Source organism: Pristiophorus japonicus, chromosome 5 (assembly GCF_044704955.1).
Source record: "Pristiophorus japonicus isolate sPriJap1 chromosome 5, sPriJap1.hap1, whole genome shotgun sequence".
NCBI classification, from domain to species: Eukaryota; Metazoa; Chordata; class Chondrichthyes; family Pristiophoridae; genus Pristiophorus; species Pristiophorus japonicus.
The window spans coordinates 229,528,618-229,545,437 of NC_091981.1; the positions used below are offsets into that span (position 1 = coordinate 229,528,618).

The 16,820-nt window shown below is 46.1% G+C and overlaps 1 protein-coding gene across 2 annotated transcripts in view; it reads left to right on the forward strand.

The window, feature by feature from the left end:
* Positions 1-16,820, forward strand: part of LOC139264623 (macrophage mannose receptor 1-like) — a 332,729-nt gene that overhangs the window by 206,559 nt on the left and 109,350 nt on the right. For both annotated transcript variants that reach the window (XM_070881368.1, XM_070881367.1), the window contains exons 17-20: positions 4,272-4,435; positions 4,540-4,601; positions 9,170-9,270; positions 14,447-14,589. In XM_070881368.1, the coding sequence (XP_070737469.1) occupies positions 4,272-4,435; positions 4,540-4,601; positions 9,170-9,270; positions 14,447-14,589 (470 nt within the window). The remainder of the gene's footprint in view (positions 1-4,271; positions 4,436-4,539; positions 4,602-9,169; positions 9,271-14,446; positions 14,590-16,820) is intronic.

The window sequence follows — 16,820 nt, forward strand, 5'->3', positions numbered from 1 at the left end:
ACCCCTCATAAATTTGAATACTTCTATTAGGTTTCCCCTTCAACTTTTTTGCTCTAACGAAGCTCTAAGCTTCTCCAATCTCTCCACATAACTGAAGTCTCTCATCCCTGGTATTAGTCTGGTAAACCTCCTCTGTTCTCTGTCCAAGGCCTTGACATCCTTCCTGAAGTGTGATGCCCAGAATTGTGCACAATACTTCAGCTGAGACGTAACCAGCAATTTGCAAAGGTTTAGCATGACTTCTTTGTTTTTGTATTCAATGCCCCTATTTACAAAACCAAATATCCCATACACTTTTTAAACGGCCTTATCAACTTGCGCTGCCCCCTTCAAGGATTTGTGAATATGCATCTCCAGGTCCCTCTGCTCTTGCAACCCCCTTAAAAAAGTACCATTTCGATTATACTACCTCTCTATGTTGTTTCTCCAAAGGTGCATCATTTCACACATATCCACATTAAATTGCATCTGCCATGTGTCTGCCCATTTCACCAGTCGGGTTTTGACCTCCTGATTTTGCCAAGTTTTGTAAAATACACAAACTTCAAAATTGTACTCCCTGTACCCAATTCCAATCATTTATATATAACAAGAAAAGCAATAGTCCTAATATTGACCCCTGGGGGACGGCACGGCATACTTCTCTCCAGTCAGTAATACATCCGTTCACCACTACTCTTTGCCTCCTATCAGTCAGCCAAATATATATCTAAGTTACCACCATTCCTTTAATGCCATCTGCTTCTATTTTGGTACAATCTAACTTTGGTTCTGCTGAGGGAGTTTGCGGAGCTCGGATCCAAATTAAAAAGCAGAACTTGAAAGGTAATAATCTCTGGATTGTTACCTAAATCACGTGGAAATTGACATAGCGACAAACAGATTAGAGGTTTGAATGCGTGGCTCAAAGAGTGGCAGGGGAGGAAGGGGTTTCAGTTCATGGGACACTGGAAAGAGGGGGCTGTCCGTTGGGATGGGCTCCACTTAAACAGGGCTGGGATCAGCGTCCTGGCGAAACAAATAATTAGAGCAGTACACAAGGCTTTAAACTAATGAAAGTAGGGTGGGAGGATTCAGGAATGAGTAAATTTCAAAGCAGCAAGAGAAATGTCATGGTTCTGGAGCAGAGTAGAGTTTTGGGTAATGTGCCACATAAGAGGTTATTAAACAAAATTAGTGCTCATGGGATTGGGGATAATGTACTAACATGGATTGATGATTGCTTAACGGGCAGAAAACAGAGAGTAGCAATAAAGAGGTCACTTTCGAGTTGGCAGGCTGTAATGAGTGGGGTGCCGCAAGGATCGTGCTTGGGCTTCAGCTATTCACACTATATATCAATGATTTGGATGAGAGGACCAAATGTAATATATCCAAGTTTGCTGATGATACAGTTATGCACTTTGATAGGAAAAATAGAAAAGCAGAGTATTTTTTAAATGGTGAGAGATTGGAAAATATTGGTCTTCAGAGGGACCTGGGTATCCTTGTACATGGATCACTGAAAGTTAACATGCAGATACAGCAAGCAATTACAAGAGGATTTGAGTATAAGAGTAAAGACGTCTTGCTGCAATTATATAGAGCCCTGGTAAGACCACACTTGGAGTATTGTGTACAGTTTTGGTATTCTTACCGAAGGAAGGACATACTTGCCATAGAGGGAGTGCAATGAAGGTTCACCAGACTGATTCCTGGGATGGGGGATTGTCCTATGAGGAGAGATTGAGTAGAGCAGGGTCATCGACCTGAAACATTAACTCTGTTTCTCACCACAGATGCTGCCTGACCCGCTGAGATTTTCAGCATTTTCTGTTTTTATTTTATTCTATATTCTCTCGAGTTTAGAAGAATGAGAGGTGATCTCATTGAAACATACAAAATTCTTACAGGGCTGAACAGGGTAGATGCAGGGAGGATGTTTCCCCTGGCAGGGGAGTCTTGAACCAGGGGTCATAGTCTTAGAATAAGGGGTCAGCCATTTAGGACTGAGGTGAGGAAAAATTTCTTCATGCAAAGGGTTGTGAATCTTTGGAATTCTCTACCCCAGAGGGCTGTGGAAGCTCAGTCATTGAATATATTCAAGACAGAGACTGATGGATTTTTGAATATTATGGGAATCAAGGGATATGGAGATAGTGCAGGCAAGTGGAGTTGAGAAAGATGATCAGCCATGATCTTATTGAATGACGGAGCAGGCTCGATGGACTAAATGGCCTACTCCTGCTCCTATTTCTTATCTTATGTTTTTAGTAATGTCATTGTGAATCACAAATCCGAAAGATAGCAGCATGTGGTACCTCCTCCATCTTTTTCCACTGGTAGACAATATAGCCAGCACCAGTTCCACCAGTTGATTAGCTTCATTCAGCCTGATCACACTCCATTCAGCAATCTCATGGATTGGATTACACAACTATAAAAAGAGAGAGCAAAAAGAAACAATATTTAAAATGTTTTCAATATAAAGCTGTTTAATTAAAAAGGAGTTCTACATTATTTGAAAAGATAGATTAACCATCACCTGAAGTCTGCAGGCAAGCAAAGGAGGCAAAATACCACCCAAGTAGAAGAAAATCTTGGGCCTGGAATTTCCTCAGAGCCTTTCCCGCTTCACTGGAGATTTGTCGAGAACCCTGTTTATATGCATAAACGGCATTTCTCTACACTTTCTGTGGAGTGGAAGCAGCTCTGGAATAATGGCATGGATTTTGTTGTAATAATAACAGCGTCACCATTATTACAGAGTAAATATGACAGCAATCCCTGGCATCCACACATGCGCAGTTGAATGTGGGACATAAGAATTAGGAGCAGGAGTAGGCCAGTCAGCCCCTCGAGCCTGCTCTGTCATTCAACTAGATCATGGCTGATCTTCTACCTCAACTCCACTTTCCTGCACTATCCCCATAGCCCTTGATTCCCTTAATATTCAAAAATCTATCGATCTCCATCTTGAATATACTCAAAGATTGAGCTGCCGCAGCACTCTGGGGTAAAGATTTCCAAAGATTCACTACCTTCTGAGTGAAGAAGTTTCTCCTCATCTCAGTCCTAAATGGCCAACCTCTTTTCTGAGTCTCTGATCCCTGGTTCCAGCCAGAGGAAACATCCTCTCTGCATCTACCCCTGTCAAGCCCTGTACGAATTTAGTATGTTTCAATGAGATCACCTTTCATTCTTCTAAACTCTAGAGAATATAGGCCAAGTCTACTCAATCACTCCTCATTGGACAATCCCCCCATCCCAGGAATCAGTCTGGTGAACCTTCGTTGCACACCCTCTATGGCAAGTAATCCAGAAGTTGTTGTCGGAGATACCCTGCTCCTGCACAGGGTACATTATTGCAGCCATTGCGATAGATTTAGTGCTGAAATCACTGTAACGGTGTGAACTCGGGGTGCTTCCCCATAGTTCAGCACTAAAAATGGCTGCAAATGTTAGGGCTAGTGCATTCAGGAGTAAGTGAGTCTTTTAACGGGGTAATAACTGATAATTACTGCTGAACAATCTCTCTGGCCATGAAAAATTAATTTTACAAGTGTGGAGTCTCATTCCCTCAGAAGAAAATTTATGTTGCCAATTGTTAGAAAAATAAGAAATAAAATATATATTTTTTAGTATTTCTGTTTTTCTGTTTTACATCTCTCCCTTAATCCCATCTGTATTTCCAAATCTTTATTTTGCTTCCTATACAATGTAATTTATATGTGCTGGTTTTGTTGCTTCCTGGTATGCAGTGTGTGTGTCTCAGTGAGAATTCTTGAATCTGATTGTTTGAAGAGCCTCCCTGTTACTTTACCTGCTCACAGACACCACAGATCCCCTGCAAAGAGCACCGCACTGGACTCGACGCAGGATTAGTAGATCTCCCCTGACAGGCCTGCGAAAAGTCTCTGGGCAACTGTATGTGAGATGAACAGCAAAAGCTGTTCCTTCATCGCTGAGAGCAAAATCTGGGCCATTGTGAGGATTCAAAGGAATGCAGATACACAGAGGTTGAGTGAAAGATGCTTATCATAAAGCATTCGAAGGTTATGGCAAATAGTTTTGATTGTGTCAATTTAGATTTTAATCTGAAAAATGATAAAGGAGTGAAGGACTGCCACAGGTAACACACTGGAGATATCAGGAGACATATGACAATCAGATTGATCATTTTAAGACATTCAGCATGTTTTATCATCTTCTGTCTGAATGCGTCTGTCATTCTTCGGGTATGTAAATGTGCATACTTATCTGAATTAATATCTTTTTTGAATGATGAACAGTGCCTGTAGTCACAGAAGATGGCTGGATAGTACATAGTGGTTCTCAGTATTACATTAACCATGATCCAATGCCATGGGATGAAGCAAGAACATTCTGCAAGAAGGGGTTTGGAGATCTTGCTATAATTACCAGTGCTTCCGAAAGAATGTTTTTGTGGAGAATGGTAATGTAGATTTTCTTTTAGAAATACTTCTCTTTGAATTATTGGTTAGCTTTATATTTTAATGCCGTTACATACCTTGGAAATAACCTAAAATATCATTTCAGATTTCGACAAATAGGAATCAATATTTTATTGGCTTGCTTGTGGGTCTTGACAAAAGTATTAAGTAAGTAAATATTCAGATAATATTTTCTGCCTTTACATTTCATTCAATTGATTTAGAGCATTTAGTGGGTAGACATACTGGCTAAAATTCTGATCCCAATATCAATGAAAAGCTAATTCAGCTGGTATGGAACTAAGCAAAACAGCCTGGTAGGTCCCATGTTTAATCCCTGGTTTGAGCTGAATTAGCTTTTCATTGATATTGGGATCAGAATTTCTCTTGTGGTGGCAGTGATAGACATTTTTCCATGTCATCCAGTAGAACCACCATGGAAATAAGGAATTTGGGTGGGGGAAATAATACCATCGAAATCCACCTCCACAATCAATCACTTCAGCCACTAACCTGGGCCTCAGTGACATCTCAAAGATGGGAAGTTCAACTGAGGTGACAGTTGGAGTACTACAGTTGGCCTCAGTGCTCCGGGACTAGGGAAGGGATTTACAATCAGTCATTGTTTGCACTCCTGACTGCTATCCAGTGACTAAGCTACAAGGTCAGTGAGCAAACGCACCACCTGCTGTGTCATGAGCCACATAGACCGGAATACGGCCAGATTCAATTCTGGCTTGTGCTGAATTATCTTGTTTTAATGAAGTTTCAATGCATAAATCTCAGTAAAGCCCAATAAAAAAAAAACAGGTAACTACAGGCCAATGAGTCTGACGTCGGTGGTGAGAATACTACTAGAGACTATTGTCAAGGACAAAATTAATTTTCACTTAGCAAAGCTTGGGTTAATAAGGGACAGCCAGCATGGAATTGTTAAAGGCAAATCATGTCTGACCAACTTGATTGAGTTCTTTGATGAAGTAACAGAGAGGGTTGATGAAGGTAGTGCAGTAGATGTTGTATATATGGACTTTCAAAAGGCTTTTGATAAAGTATCTCTTAACAACCAATTGGAAAATAGAGCACTTAGTGTTAATGGGATGGTGGTAACTTGGGTACGTAATTGGTTAAGTCACAGGAGGCAGAGAATAGTAGTAAACGGATGTTTTTCTGACCGGAGTTGCTATTAGACCATTATTTTTCTTGTTTTATATATATATATGACCTAGACTTGGGTATAGGGAGTACAAATATGAAGTCCGAAGATGATACAAAACTTGGCAACGTAGTAAATAGATGAGCAGGATAATAGTAGACTTCAAGAGGGTAGACAGACAGATGAAATGGGCAGATACATTTTAATGTAGATAAGTGTAAAATGAGGCACTTTGGAAGAAACAACATGGAGAGCAGTACAATCTAAATGGTACTATTTTGAGAAGGGTGCTGGAGCAGAGGGACCTGGGAGTACATATTAACAAATCTTGGAAGATGGCAGGGCAAGTTGATGATACGGTTAAGACAATATATGGGATACTTGGCTTTGTAAATAGGAGCATTGAATACAAAAACAAGGAAGTAATGATAAACTTTTACAAATTTCTGGTTAGGCCTTAGCTGAAGTATTGTGTACAATTCTGGGCATCACACTTCAGGAAGGATGTCAAGGCCTTGGAGAAGGTACAGAGGAAGTTTACCAGCATGAGACCATGGATGAGGGACTTCAGTAAAGTGGAGAGATTGGAGCAGCTGGGATTGTTCTCCTTCGATCATAGAAGTTTAAGAGTAGACCTTATTATTCAATGTCATAAGGGGTTTTGATAGAGCAAGTAGGTAGTGGCAAGTGAGTTGGTAACCAGTGGTGATAGATTTAAAATAATTGGCAAAAATAACTAGAGAGGAAATAAGAAGAAATGTTTTCAGATAGAGGGTCGTTAAAATCTGGAACACACTACCTGAAAGGGTGGTGGAATCAGATCCCATAGGAACTTTCAAAATGCAAAGAGTTGCAGGGTGATGGGAAAAAAACTGGTGTGTGGGACTAAATTGGAAAGCTCTTTCAAAGAGCCAGCACAGGCCTGATGGGCTGAATGGCCCCGTTAGGTGTCGTAAGATTCTATGGGGCTGAAATTGCCCACCACTGGAAATGGGGCTCATCTATCCTGTTTAGAACATAAGAACATAAGAAATAGGAGCAGGAGTAGGCCATACGGCCCCTCGAGCCTGCTCCGCCATTTAATACGATCATGGCTGATCTGATCATGGACTCAGCTCCACTTCCCTGCCCGCTCTCCATAACCCCTTATTCCCTTATCATTTAAGAAACTGTCTATTTCTGTCTTAAATTTATTCAATGTCTCAGCCTCCACAGCTCTCTGAGGCAGCGAATTCCACAGATTTACAACTCTGAGAGAAGAAATTTCTCCTCATCTCAATTTTAAATGGGTAGCCCTTTATTCTAAGATTATGCCCTCTAGTTCCAGTCTCCCCTATCAGTAGAAACATCCTCTCTGCATCCACCCTGTCAAGCCCCCTCATAATTTTATACCTTTCGATAAGATCACCTCTCATTCTTCTGAACTCCAATGAGTCGAGGCCCAACCTACTCAACCATTCCTCATAAGTCAACTCCCTCATCTCTGGAATCAACCTTGTGAACCTTCTCTGAACTGCCTCCAAAGCAAGTATATCCTTTCTTAAATATGGAAACCAAAACTGCACACAGTATTCCAGGTGTGTCCTCACCAATACCTTGCAGAGCTGTAGTAAGACTTCCCTGCTTTTATACTCCATCCCCTTTGCAATAAAGGCCAAGATACCATTGGCCTTCCTGATCACTTGCTGTACCTGCATACTAACCTTTTGTGTTTCATGCACAAGTACCCCCAGGTCCCGCTGTACTGCAGCACTTTGCAATCTTTCTCCATTTAAATAATAACTTGCTCTTTGATTTTTCAAGCCAACGTGCATGACCTCACAATTTCCAACATTATACTCCATCTGCCAAATTTTTGCCCAGTCACTTAGCCTGTTGATTTTACTGGCACGGAGGATACGATGGCCTCTTGATCGAAATTCCACTCTGTTTTTTTTTTAAATCGGCGAACCGCAAGTCGGTCATAATGGGGGCAGATGTGCAGTGGTAAGCGGATGTTCACAGTCTGAAGGGGCGGAAGTTGGGGGCGGGTGTAGTGGCGGCTGCTGCGGTCAGTCATCAGTGTCACCATGGCTCTCACTTTCACTTAAAGGGGAGAGCCTGCTTGATTCTTTAAGTTCGGTCCACTGGGCCACCAGGGAGGATTTCGGCCAGGCCAGCGGCCTGGAACTCAAGAGGGTGCATAATTGTCGCATAATTTTCAGCCCGACATGGCAGTCGACCGACAAAAAAAAAACACGGTAGCAGCGGCAGTAGGTGCTCCCCTTTAGTGGGAGCAGCACCGTCATTTTAGAAGGACTACAATCTCACTACGTCGGCAGAAAAAGCAACTTATGGCACCGCGCGGCGGGAGCAAGATTTATTTGGTGGAATTTCTCCATCGGGGGGGAACATCGGCGGTGCGCGCTCTGAAGACGCACCTAGGATGGATTGGCAGCAGCGGAGCGGGAGTGGAAGGAGCGGGTCACCGCCCGGATACCGCAGGAGTGGAATTTCCAAAATGGCGACCATTACATGAGAAATCGGCGGCCATTCCACGCCGCAGCATGGCTGCCAAATTCCGATGGTAACAGGCCTTAAGGGAAGGGGCAATTTCAGCCCCTATGAAATGGAGAAGGAGCAGGACAGTAGGATTTGTTTTGGGTTACTCTGCTAAAGACCTCGCACAGAAATGTTGGACTGAATGACTTCCTTCTGGTCCTCTTTTCAAACTTATTTTCTCAAATGAAAACAAGTTTTGTTCTGTGATTTCCTCTTCATAACTTAGATCACCAAGTCTCAGAATCAGAATTGTTTCTTTCCAATGTATCAGTGAAGGCAGTGCGCCTAAAACTGCAGATAATATTTCATATTTTATCTTACCAGATATCTGTGCAAGGTTAGAATAACGTATTTTTGACATCTATCATTGCTTGGAGTACATGTAGAGGAAGATGAAACTTGCGTCACCAGAGTGTTTCAGTTATTACAAAAATACAGCTAATTGGTCAAACAAAACCAATGTTTTAAAGTTTAAAATTTCAACTCTCCTATCTCACTGTGCATTTACTAAAAACTCCCTGGTTGTATTTAATTACTTTAGTTAATCCTCACCTTTACTGTACTGTAAAATTGCTTCAACTTACTGCTGTACTTTTTACCACCACATTCACTGAACTACAGTGCAGGATCCAGGTCTTGTATGATTACTCCCAAATGATTTGCTGCTTCTGACTTTGAAAAATAAAATGAACTCAAGGTTATCACAGTGCACCTCATAAAGACATTACACTGGATAAGAAGTAAAGCCTGACATTACTATTGTCAATCACAAGATACCACCAGTTGGATTCTTGTTCTAGTTTAGGCCATAACCATGGTTACAAAGATCGAGTGAGCTGACTTTTTCAGCAGTGGGAGTAAATACATTGAATTTCTATTTGACCTTATTTCAAAGCAAGGTATTAACTCATAATAGGAAGATTAAAGAAATTGGAGCTTCTTTTATAAGACTTTAATTACAGCACTACAAAATAGAATTATGTAACCTACTTATATTTTCTGTTCTCGTGAGACTAATGTTATGGTAATATTTTCTCAGGTGGATAGACAATACTCCAGTGGATTATGTTGCCTGGGAGCAACACGAACCTAATTTTGCAAACAATGATGAAAACTGTGTTGCCATGTACACTTCCCTGGGTAAGAAGACACTGGCTCTGTTTTTGGTCTTCACCATACTTCGGGCAGGTGGTGGGTAAAGTGATCGTAACACCTGCCCTCTGACACCAGCGAGAGCTTAGCCAAATTCAGTTGGCGAACTGCCTGTGTTTTTTGAGCCATTATATTATATTTTTGCCATTTTGGGAGGTGGGAAATCTGGCAGAGCAACCACAGAGCATGGGCCTGCTACAATGGGTCAAAGCAGAGAGCTGGGCTAATTGGGCAGTGGCAGAAAGAGTAATGAAGGGACAGAGGATTGTTAACAAGGAGAAGAGAGAGGATTAAAAGCCAAAAATCTGCAAAATAAATTATTTCTTGTTCTTGCCAGACTGCCTTCCATTTAAGTGACGTTGATTCTAACAGTTTCCCACAGTGTGCAGTGGGTGGCTTTACCCCCGGGAAGGTCCCGTGCAATAAGGCACCAAAATGGCATTGGGGTCTTACCTCTGTCAATGGACTGTAATTTCCATAACTTACTGTGGTTGATGTCTGTTTTGGGCAGGAGCGAGGCCTGTTGGGAATCGCAGCGGATGGGCCTTGGGTGCGAAGTAATATTTTAGTCTGTCTATCATCCCGTTCACACCAAAAACAAGGCAGTAGCGAGACTACAATCGAGGCCACTAACGTTAATTTCACACTGGCTAACTAACTTATTCTTATTTGAAATGTTGTTATTTAAAATACAAAATTCTTGCTGCCATAACTTGGCAGAATAAATGTAAAAGATTCTGTGGCACTTTTTTGAAGAAGACCTGGGACCTCTCTGGACATTCTGGCCAAGATCATTCGGTCAATCAAAACAGATGAACTGGTCATTCAACTAATTGCTGTTTGAAGGATTTGCGGCGCATAAATTGGTTGCTCCATTTACCTACACAAATAAGAATGACGACACTTCAAAACATAAATCATTGGTTGTGAAGCTTTTTATCTATCTTGTCCTGGGGATGTGAAAGGAGACATATACATGAAAGTGCAAACATGTCACTTGTGACCCATTGCATCCTTGAGCAGAAACAGTTTATAAGCAGTCTTCATGACCATGTGTGGGAGAAGAATTTAGATTAATGGGGGGCCAGATTCGGGCACTTTGTGCCTCCCATCAGCGACGTGGGGTGGGGGTGGTGTGGGGCACTGATGGGGCGCAAATTAGTTTTCATCCGGGAGCAGCGAAAATAGCACCTCCCGCTAAATTGGGTGAGGGCTTTGCAGCGGCGCTAATAGGTAGCACTCGCTCGGTTGCGCCCAGCGATGATGATGTCATCCTCATGCGCAGTGCCCCCGGAAGCTAAATTCGGTCACGCCCCCTGTATTATGGCCTGGCGCTGAAATGACAGCTTTAGCTGTTGAGTTTTAGTTGTGAGAAGGAGCGCTGTTTAAAGGCGTCATCTTTGGAAAAATGTTAGCTGGCAATTGCTGTTTGCAGTTTATTGACACATAGGCAGACTGGCTTTTTGACAGGTTTCAGCAATTTTCATTTGAAAGAGTGTTCTGGCTCTTAAACATTCCTGTCTTTCATTGAGGACAGATTTGAAACAACAGCATTTATATCGTTTCATGGGGGCTATGTTGGCACTCGACCTCCTGCTCCGACATCACTGTGGGAGGCAACTTAGGCAGAGAGAAAGGCAGCAAACTGTGGTCAGAGGGAGGAGGTCCAACAAGGCTGTCAACAGGAGACCTTACTCTCCCAGGATATTCCGGAAGCAGTTCTCCTACATTAATTTCACTGAGGAACAGTGTGTTTGAAGGCTGTGCTTCAGCAAGGACGTGGTCACAGAGCTCTGCCACCTCCTGCAACCAGACCTCGAACTGCAAACCAGAGTGAAGATGGCTCTCTCCGTGGCAGTCAAGGTCACCATCGCGCTCAATTTCTACGCCAGTGGATCCTTCCAGTGTCCATCTGCAACATCTCCCAGTTTGCCGTCCATTGCTCCATCCGCAAGGTCACAGATGCTCTCTACAGAAGGTGAAGGGACTACTTTCCCTTCTCCCTGATCAGAGAGAAGCAGCACAAGTGTACATGTGGTTTGCCAGGATAGCGGGCTTCCCCATGGGGCAGGGTGCCATTGACTGCACCCATGTTGCTTTGCGGGCACCGCATCACAATCCTGACGTATTCCGTAACCGCTAAGTCTACCACTCACGGAATGTATAGTTGGTGTGCGACCACATATGCAGAATCCTCACTGTCAATGCTTACTACCCTGGCAGCAGCCACGATGCATTTCTTGTGTGTCAGACCGGTGTGCCAGCTCTCTTCCAGCCACCACATGAAGCTCACGGCTGGCTGCTCGGAGACAAAGGCTATCTGCTCCCCAGCTGGCTCATGAATCCCCTCCGAAACCCCAACACCCCTGCCCAGCACTCATATAATGAGAGCCATGCCGCCCCCAGGAACATCATTGAGCAGACCATCGGAGTGCTCCAGCTACGGTTCCACTGCCTTGACCGCTCGGGAGGAGTCCTCCAGTACTCGGCTAAGTGGGTGTTCCTTTTCGTCGGCCTCATCTGCTGCATGCTGCACAACTTGGTCATCATGAGGGCGCAGCCATTGCCACCAGGCTTAGCTCCACCACCTCAGGAGGAGGAGGAGCAAGATGAGGAGGAACAGGAGCTGCAACACCAGTGACGGAGGAGGCAGTCAAACAATCGCGATTCTGCAAGGGTGGTCTGCGACCGTCTCATCAGACTTTGGATCCAGTGAATTCCATCCCACTTCCCGGTTCCTCTGCATGTCCCCATCAGCAGAACAATTTCCTCTTCCATACCACAGCACCAAAACTGAAATGAGAGACACCACAAATGAAACATTCCAATTAAAATGTATCTCATAACATTTAAAAATATCATAAACAACAAGTATATTTAACAATCACCCTTGTGCAATTCCTTATAATCCCCTTTTAACACTCGGTTTAACTATTCTACAGTTTCTCCGCAGTGTGTCCCCTGTGGTTGCAGCACAGCTGGTGGATAGCTGCTATGTGTCAGGACCAGAGACTACAGGCGGCCTTGCAGGACGCCTTGACCAGCTCTGGGCCTGGAAGGCCCAGCTGTAGAACCTCAGGTTCTGCGGCGGCAGTCTGGCCTGGCTGGGTGACAGGCAGCGACATGTGCAATGGCGGGTTCAGGAATGTCATCCTGAATGCCTGAGCACAGATTGGTGGCCTGCTGCAACACCGTGAGATCCCCGGTCAACTATGGTGGACCGAGCCACGATGGCAGTTGTCAGAGCACGCATGGCATCAAGCAGAGACTGCATGAGAGCAGCTTGCGCTTCGCTGCCACCAACCATTGACTGCATTACAGCACTGAAATGTGACGTTGCTTCCATCAGTGCTTCAACTGAAGTTGCCACATCGCCTATAACACGCATCATGAGATTTGGATACCCATGGTCTCTCTGGGTGTCCACCATAGACTGCAGACTGGAAATGATGGGCTCCATGGTGTGCGCAGAGCTCTGTACAATGTTGGAGGCAGACTCCTCCACGCTCCTTGTGAAGAAGCTCTCGGGCACCCTTGCCATTGCACCTACCATTTCGGAGTGCATGGCCATGACTCTTGTTGTGAACGCCTCCCCAGCGAGGTCCCCATCTGAGTCCTGTGCAGCAGAACTTGCACGGGAACTTTCCCTCCGGGGAGCTGGCTCCCGTGGTTCCCTTTCCCCTTGGCCTTGCAGCAGCCTGTTCGTTCCCAGTGCATCGCCCAGTGCAGACCCCTTTACTAAGCTAACCTCTAAGGATCACGTAGTGCCAGTCTCTGAGCAGCTGCCTGCGGGTGAGAGGTGCAATGATAGAGTGCTTGGGTCCTCCTCCTCTTCCATTTCTCATTCCTCAGTGTGACGGGGGCGCTCGGGTACAGCCTGCATCTGCTTGCTGATTATCTGAAAGCATAAATGGCACAACTATTGCGTTACGATGAGGGTGGGAGGATAGGAATGGAGCAAGGAAGGCAGAAAGTATCAGGAGCCGGAAAGTGATAAAGCCTTCTGGTGTGATGGGGAAGTGGGATGAGTAGAGAGGGGCTAAAGATACCATTGTTGCCTCCAACGGGCTCGAAGTCTCCGCCGGCCAAGGCGCCCACTACCCACGGGCCAATGAGTCGCAGCAGTAGCTCCTCCAGGTCAGACAGCTCCTGCAGTTGAGGTTCAGCTCCACCAGTCCTCTGCTGCTCCCTCCTATTATGTGCCATCTTGGCCTGCAAAGTAAAGGAATTTGTGTAAGTAAGAGTCCAGCTATGTATGTGGGAGATATGCCTGTCATTCTTGAATAGCTGTGAATGTAGGCAAGGCATGAGATGAGGGTGTGAGTTTGAGTAGCTGCACATATTTGGTGGGTGGGGGGGGGGGGGGTGGCGGTTTGCACAGAGTGCACAGACAGAGGTTCAGAGGCTGGTATGTAGGAGGTGTGGAAGCATGTACTCACCTTGATCTGCTGTCTGACGTCATTGAATTTCTTGCGGCAATGTGTCAGGACTCAATCAACTACAGTGCTGGCCGACACCTCCTTGGCCACTTCTCTCCACGTGTCTCTGACGACCCGTGGCAATGGCCTCCTTCCAGGTGCGAGGAACAGCGCATCCCTCCTTCTCTCCACTGTCCCCACCAATGCCTCCAATGCCACATCATTGAATCGCCTTGCCCTCTCCCTTGCAGCAGGATTTCGAGCAGCCATCCCAGAAAGTTATTTCAGTAGCTCACAGCTCTCCCTGAAATGCAGCATTGCTGAAAATTAGCTTGTGCAGCTTGCTATAACCTCCCCTTTAAGAGCTGGAATCAGTCAGTGTGAAGGAGTGAAGGATGATTGCTGAATACAAATCACCTGAAATTGGGTAGCGGTCTGCCATTAATGCCCCTGCAGCACCCCACTGAGGTCATTAGTGCCTCATTTACCACCCCTTCCTTCCTGGGGCACTAAAGCCCAATTTAGCAGAAGTTAGCAATCATTTGCATCTGGTGCTAACTTTTCAAACTTTTAAAAGATAATAACCCAAACAGGGCACGACCGAATTTCTCCCCAAATTATCATACTTTGCTTTAATATACCAGTCCAAAAAAACTACTAAATTAAATCTAATGTGCAAATTTGTTGATTAAAGTATACTTTTATCTTAAGAATATTTGTACCTTTATTTTGTTTCATGTTGGAAGGATTCTGGAATGACATGAGCTGTGGCTATCCATTACCTTTTATATGTGAAAGAAGTAACAGTTCAGTGAATGCAACATATGCTCCCACTGAAGCACCTGGGCCAGGAGGATGTCCTCACGACTGGATTCCATTTGGAAAGAAGGTACTTGTTTTCAAACATGTAAACATTGAAAAAGCAATTGGGTAGGTCTCTGGTGAAATATTGTAGGCTGCACAGACCGCAATGGTTGAAGAAGGCGATTCACCACCACCTTCTCAAGGGCAACTCGGGATGGACAATAAATTCCAGTCTTGTTAGCAATGCCCTACACAGAATGAATTAAAAATAAAAGTAGAGAAGTTATGGAAAGTCATCCTGATGGATCTAAGCTCTGATTTTCTGAGGCTCCATTAGCAACTCACTGAGAAAGTGCACAGGCCAAGAGATTGAATGTGTAAACCTATGTGACCAGGTCATAGCACACTGTATTTTTGTGGTGAAGATAACTGATAGAGAAAGGCAGGTTGTGCTGATGGCCAGTGCCAGCTTCATTGTAATATGTAAATCACATAACCAGATCCCACATATCCATCAGGTGAGCTCTATCCTCAGCACTTCCCTCATACATATAAAATTAATTTGTGACTGTTGACTGGTCTCTGGTCTGGGAACATAGGGCCCAAGTTTTGGGCCGCGCCTAAAACGGCGCAGCCCGGATCTGGACGCCTGTTTTTCGCGCCAGAAAGTGCGCCTAAAAAAAACTTACCTATTCTCCGGCTCCCTGCAGGCCCTCTGGAGCTGGGCGCGGCGCAGCATGAGCTGTAGGGGGCGGAGCCAGGTGCCTGTGCTGAAAACAGTGCCGGGACCTCTGCACAGGCGCGCTACAGTGGGCACACATGTTCAGTAGCTCCAGGGGCCCAAAACTGTGGGAGGGGCCCAAAGCACACAGCCCCTAGCCCTGGCCGAATGGCCTCACTGGGGCTGCGTGGATAAGGCTGCTTCCACCCGACCGGACCCCCGCTCTCCATCCCCCCCCCCCCCCCTCCCACGGACCTCCGCGACTCGACCTCTGCTTCCCCCTGCCCCCCGGCGACCCAACCTCCGCTCCCCTCCCCCCCCACCCGGACCTCCGCGACTCTTTCCCCCGCCCCCCCCCCCCCCGGGACCTCCGCGATCCCCCCCGAGACCCGACGCCACCTACCTGTAAATCCAACCCGAAGTCTTGGGCCCGGCCGTTCAGCCTCCTTCTCTCCCTTCCCCCACCTCCCCCTCTCTCCTTCCCTCCCTCCCTCCTCTCTCCTTCCCTCCCTCCCTCCAATCTCCTTCCCTCCCTCCCTCCTCTCTCCTTCCCTCCCTCCTCTCTCCCTCCCTCCAACCCTCCTCTCTCCTTCCCTCCCTCCTCTCTCCTTCCCTCCCTCCTCTCTCTCTTTCTCCATCCTCTCTCCTTCCCTCCCTCCTCTCTCCTTCCATCCCTCCTCTCTCCTTCCCTCTCTCCATCCTCTCTCCTTCCCTCCCTCCTCGCTCCTTCCCTCCCTGCATCCTCTCTCCCTTCTCCCCCTCTCTCCCCCTTCTCCCCCTCTCCCCCCCTCTCCTCCTCCCACCCCCCACCTCCCTCCTCCTCCTCCTCCCCCCCAACTCCTCGCCCCCTCCTCCACCCCCCTCCACCTCCTCCCCATCCCCTCCCCCACCCTCACCTCCTCTTCCCCCCCACCCCCTCCCCCATCCCCCTCCTCCTCCCTCCCCACCTCCTCCTCCCCGCCAACCCCCCCACCCTCCTCCTCCCCCCCCCCATCCCCTTCTCCCACTCCCTCCCCACCCCCCTTCTCCCCCTCCCTCTCCCACCTCCCTTCTCCCCCTCCCTCTCCCACCTCCCTTCTCCCCCTCCCTCTCCCACCTCCCTTCTCTCCCTCCACCTCCCACCCCCCCTTCTCCCCCTCCACCTCCCACCCCCCCTTCTCCCCCTCCCCTCGCTGTCAGAAACGCAGACACTGTCAGACAGAGAGTGAGAGACACACACACAGACAGACAGAGAGATAGAGACACTGACAGAGACACACTGGGGGGGCTGTCCAAGCACGCTGTTGGAGGGCTCCCTGGTGCTGCAGCCGGTAAGTAGAAAATGTTTTATTTATTGATTTTTTTAAAAAAAATTATTTTTTATTAATTTTTTTTGATTGATTTATTAAGAACATAAGAATTAGAAACAGGAGTAGGCCATCTAGCCCCTCGAACCTGCTCCGGCGTTCAATAAGATCATGGCTGATCTGGCCGTGGACTCAGCTCCACTTACCCGCCCTCTCCCCGTAACCCTTAATTCCCTTATTGGTTAAAAATCTATCTATCTGTGACTTGAATACATTCAATGAGCTAGCCTCAACTGCTTCCTTGGGCAG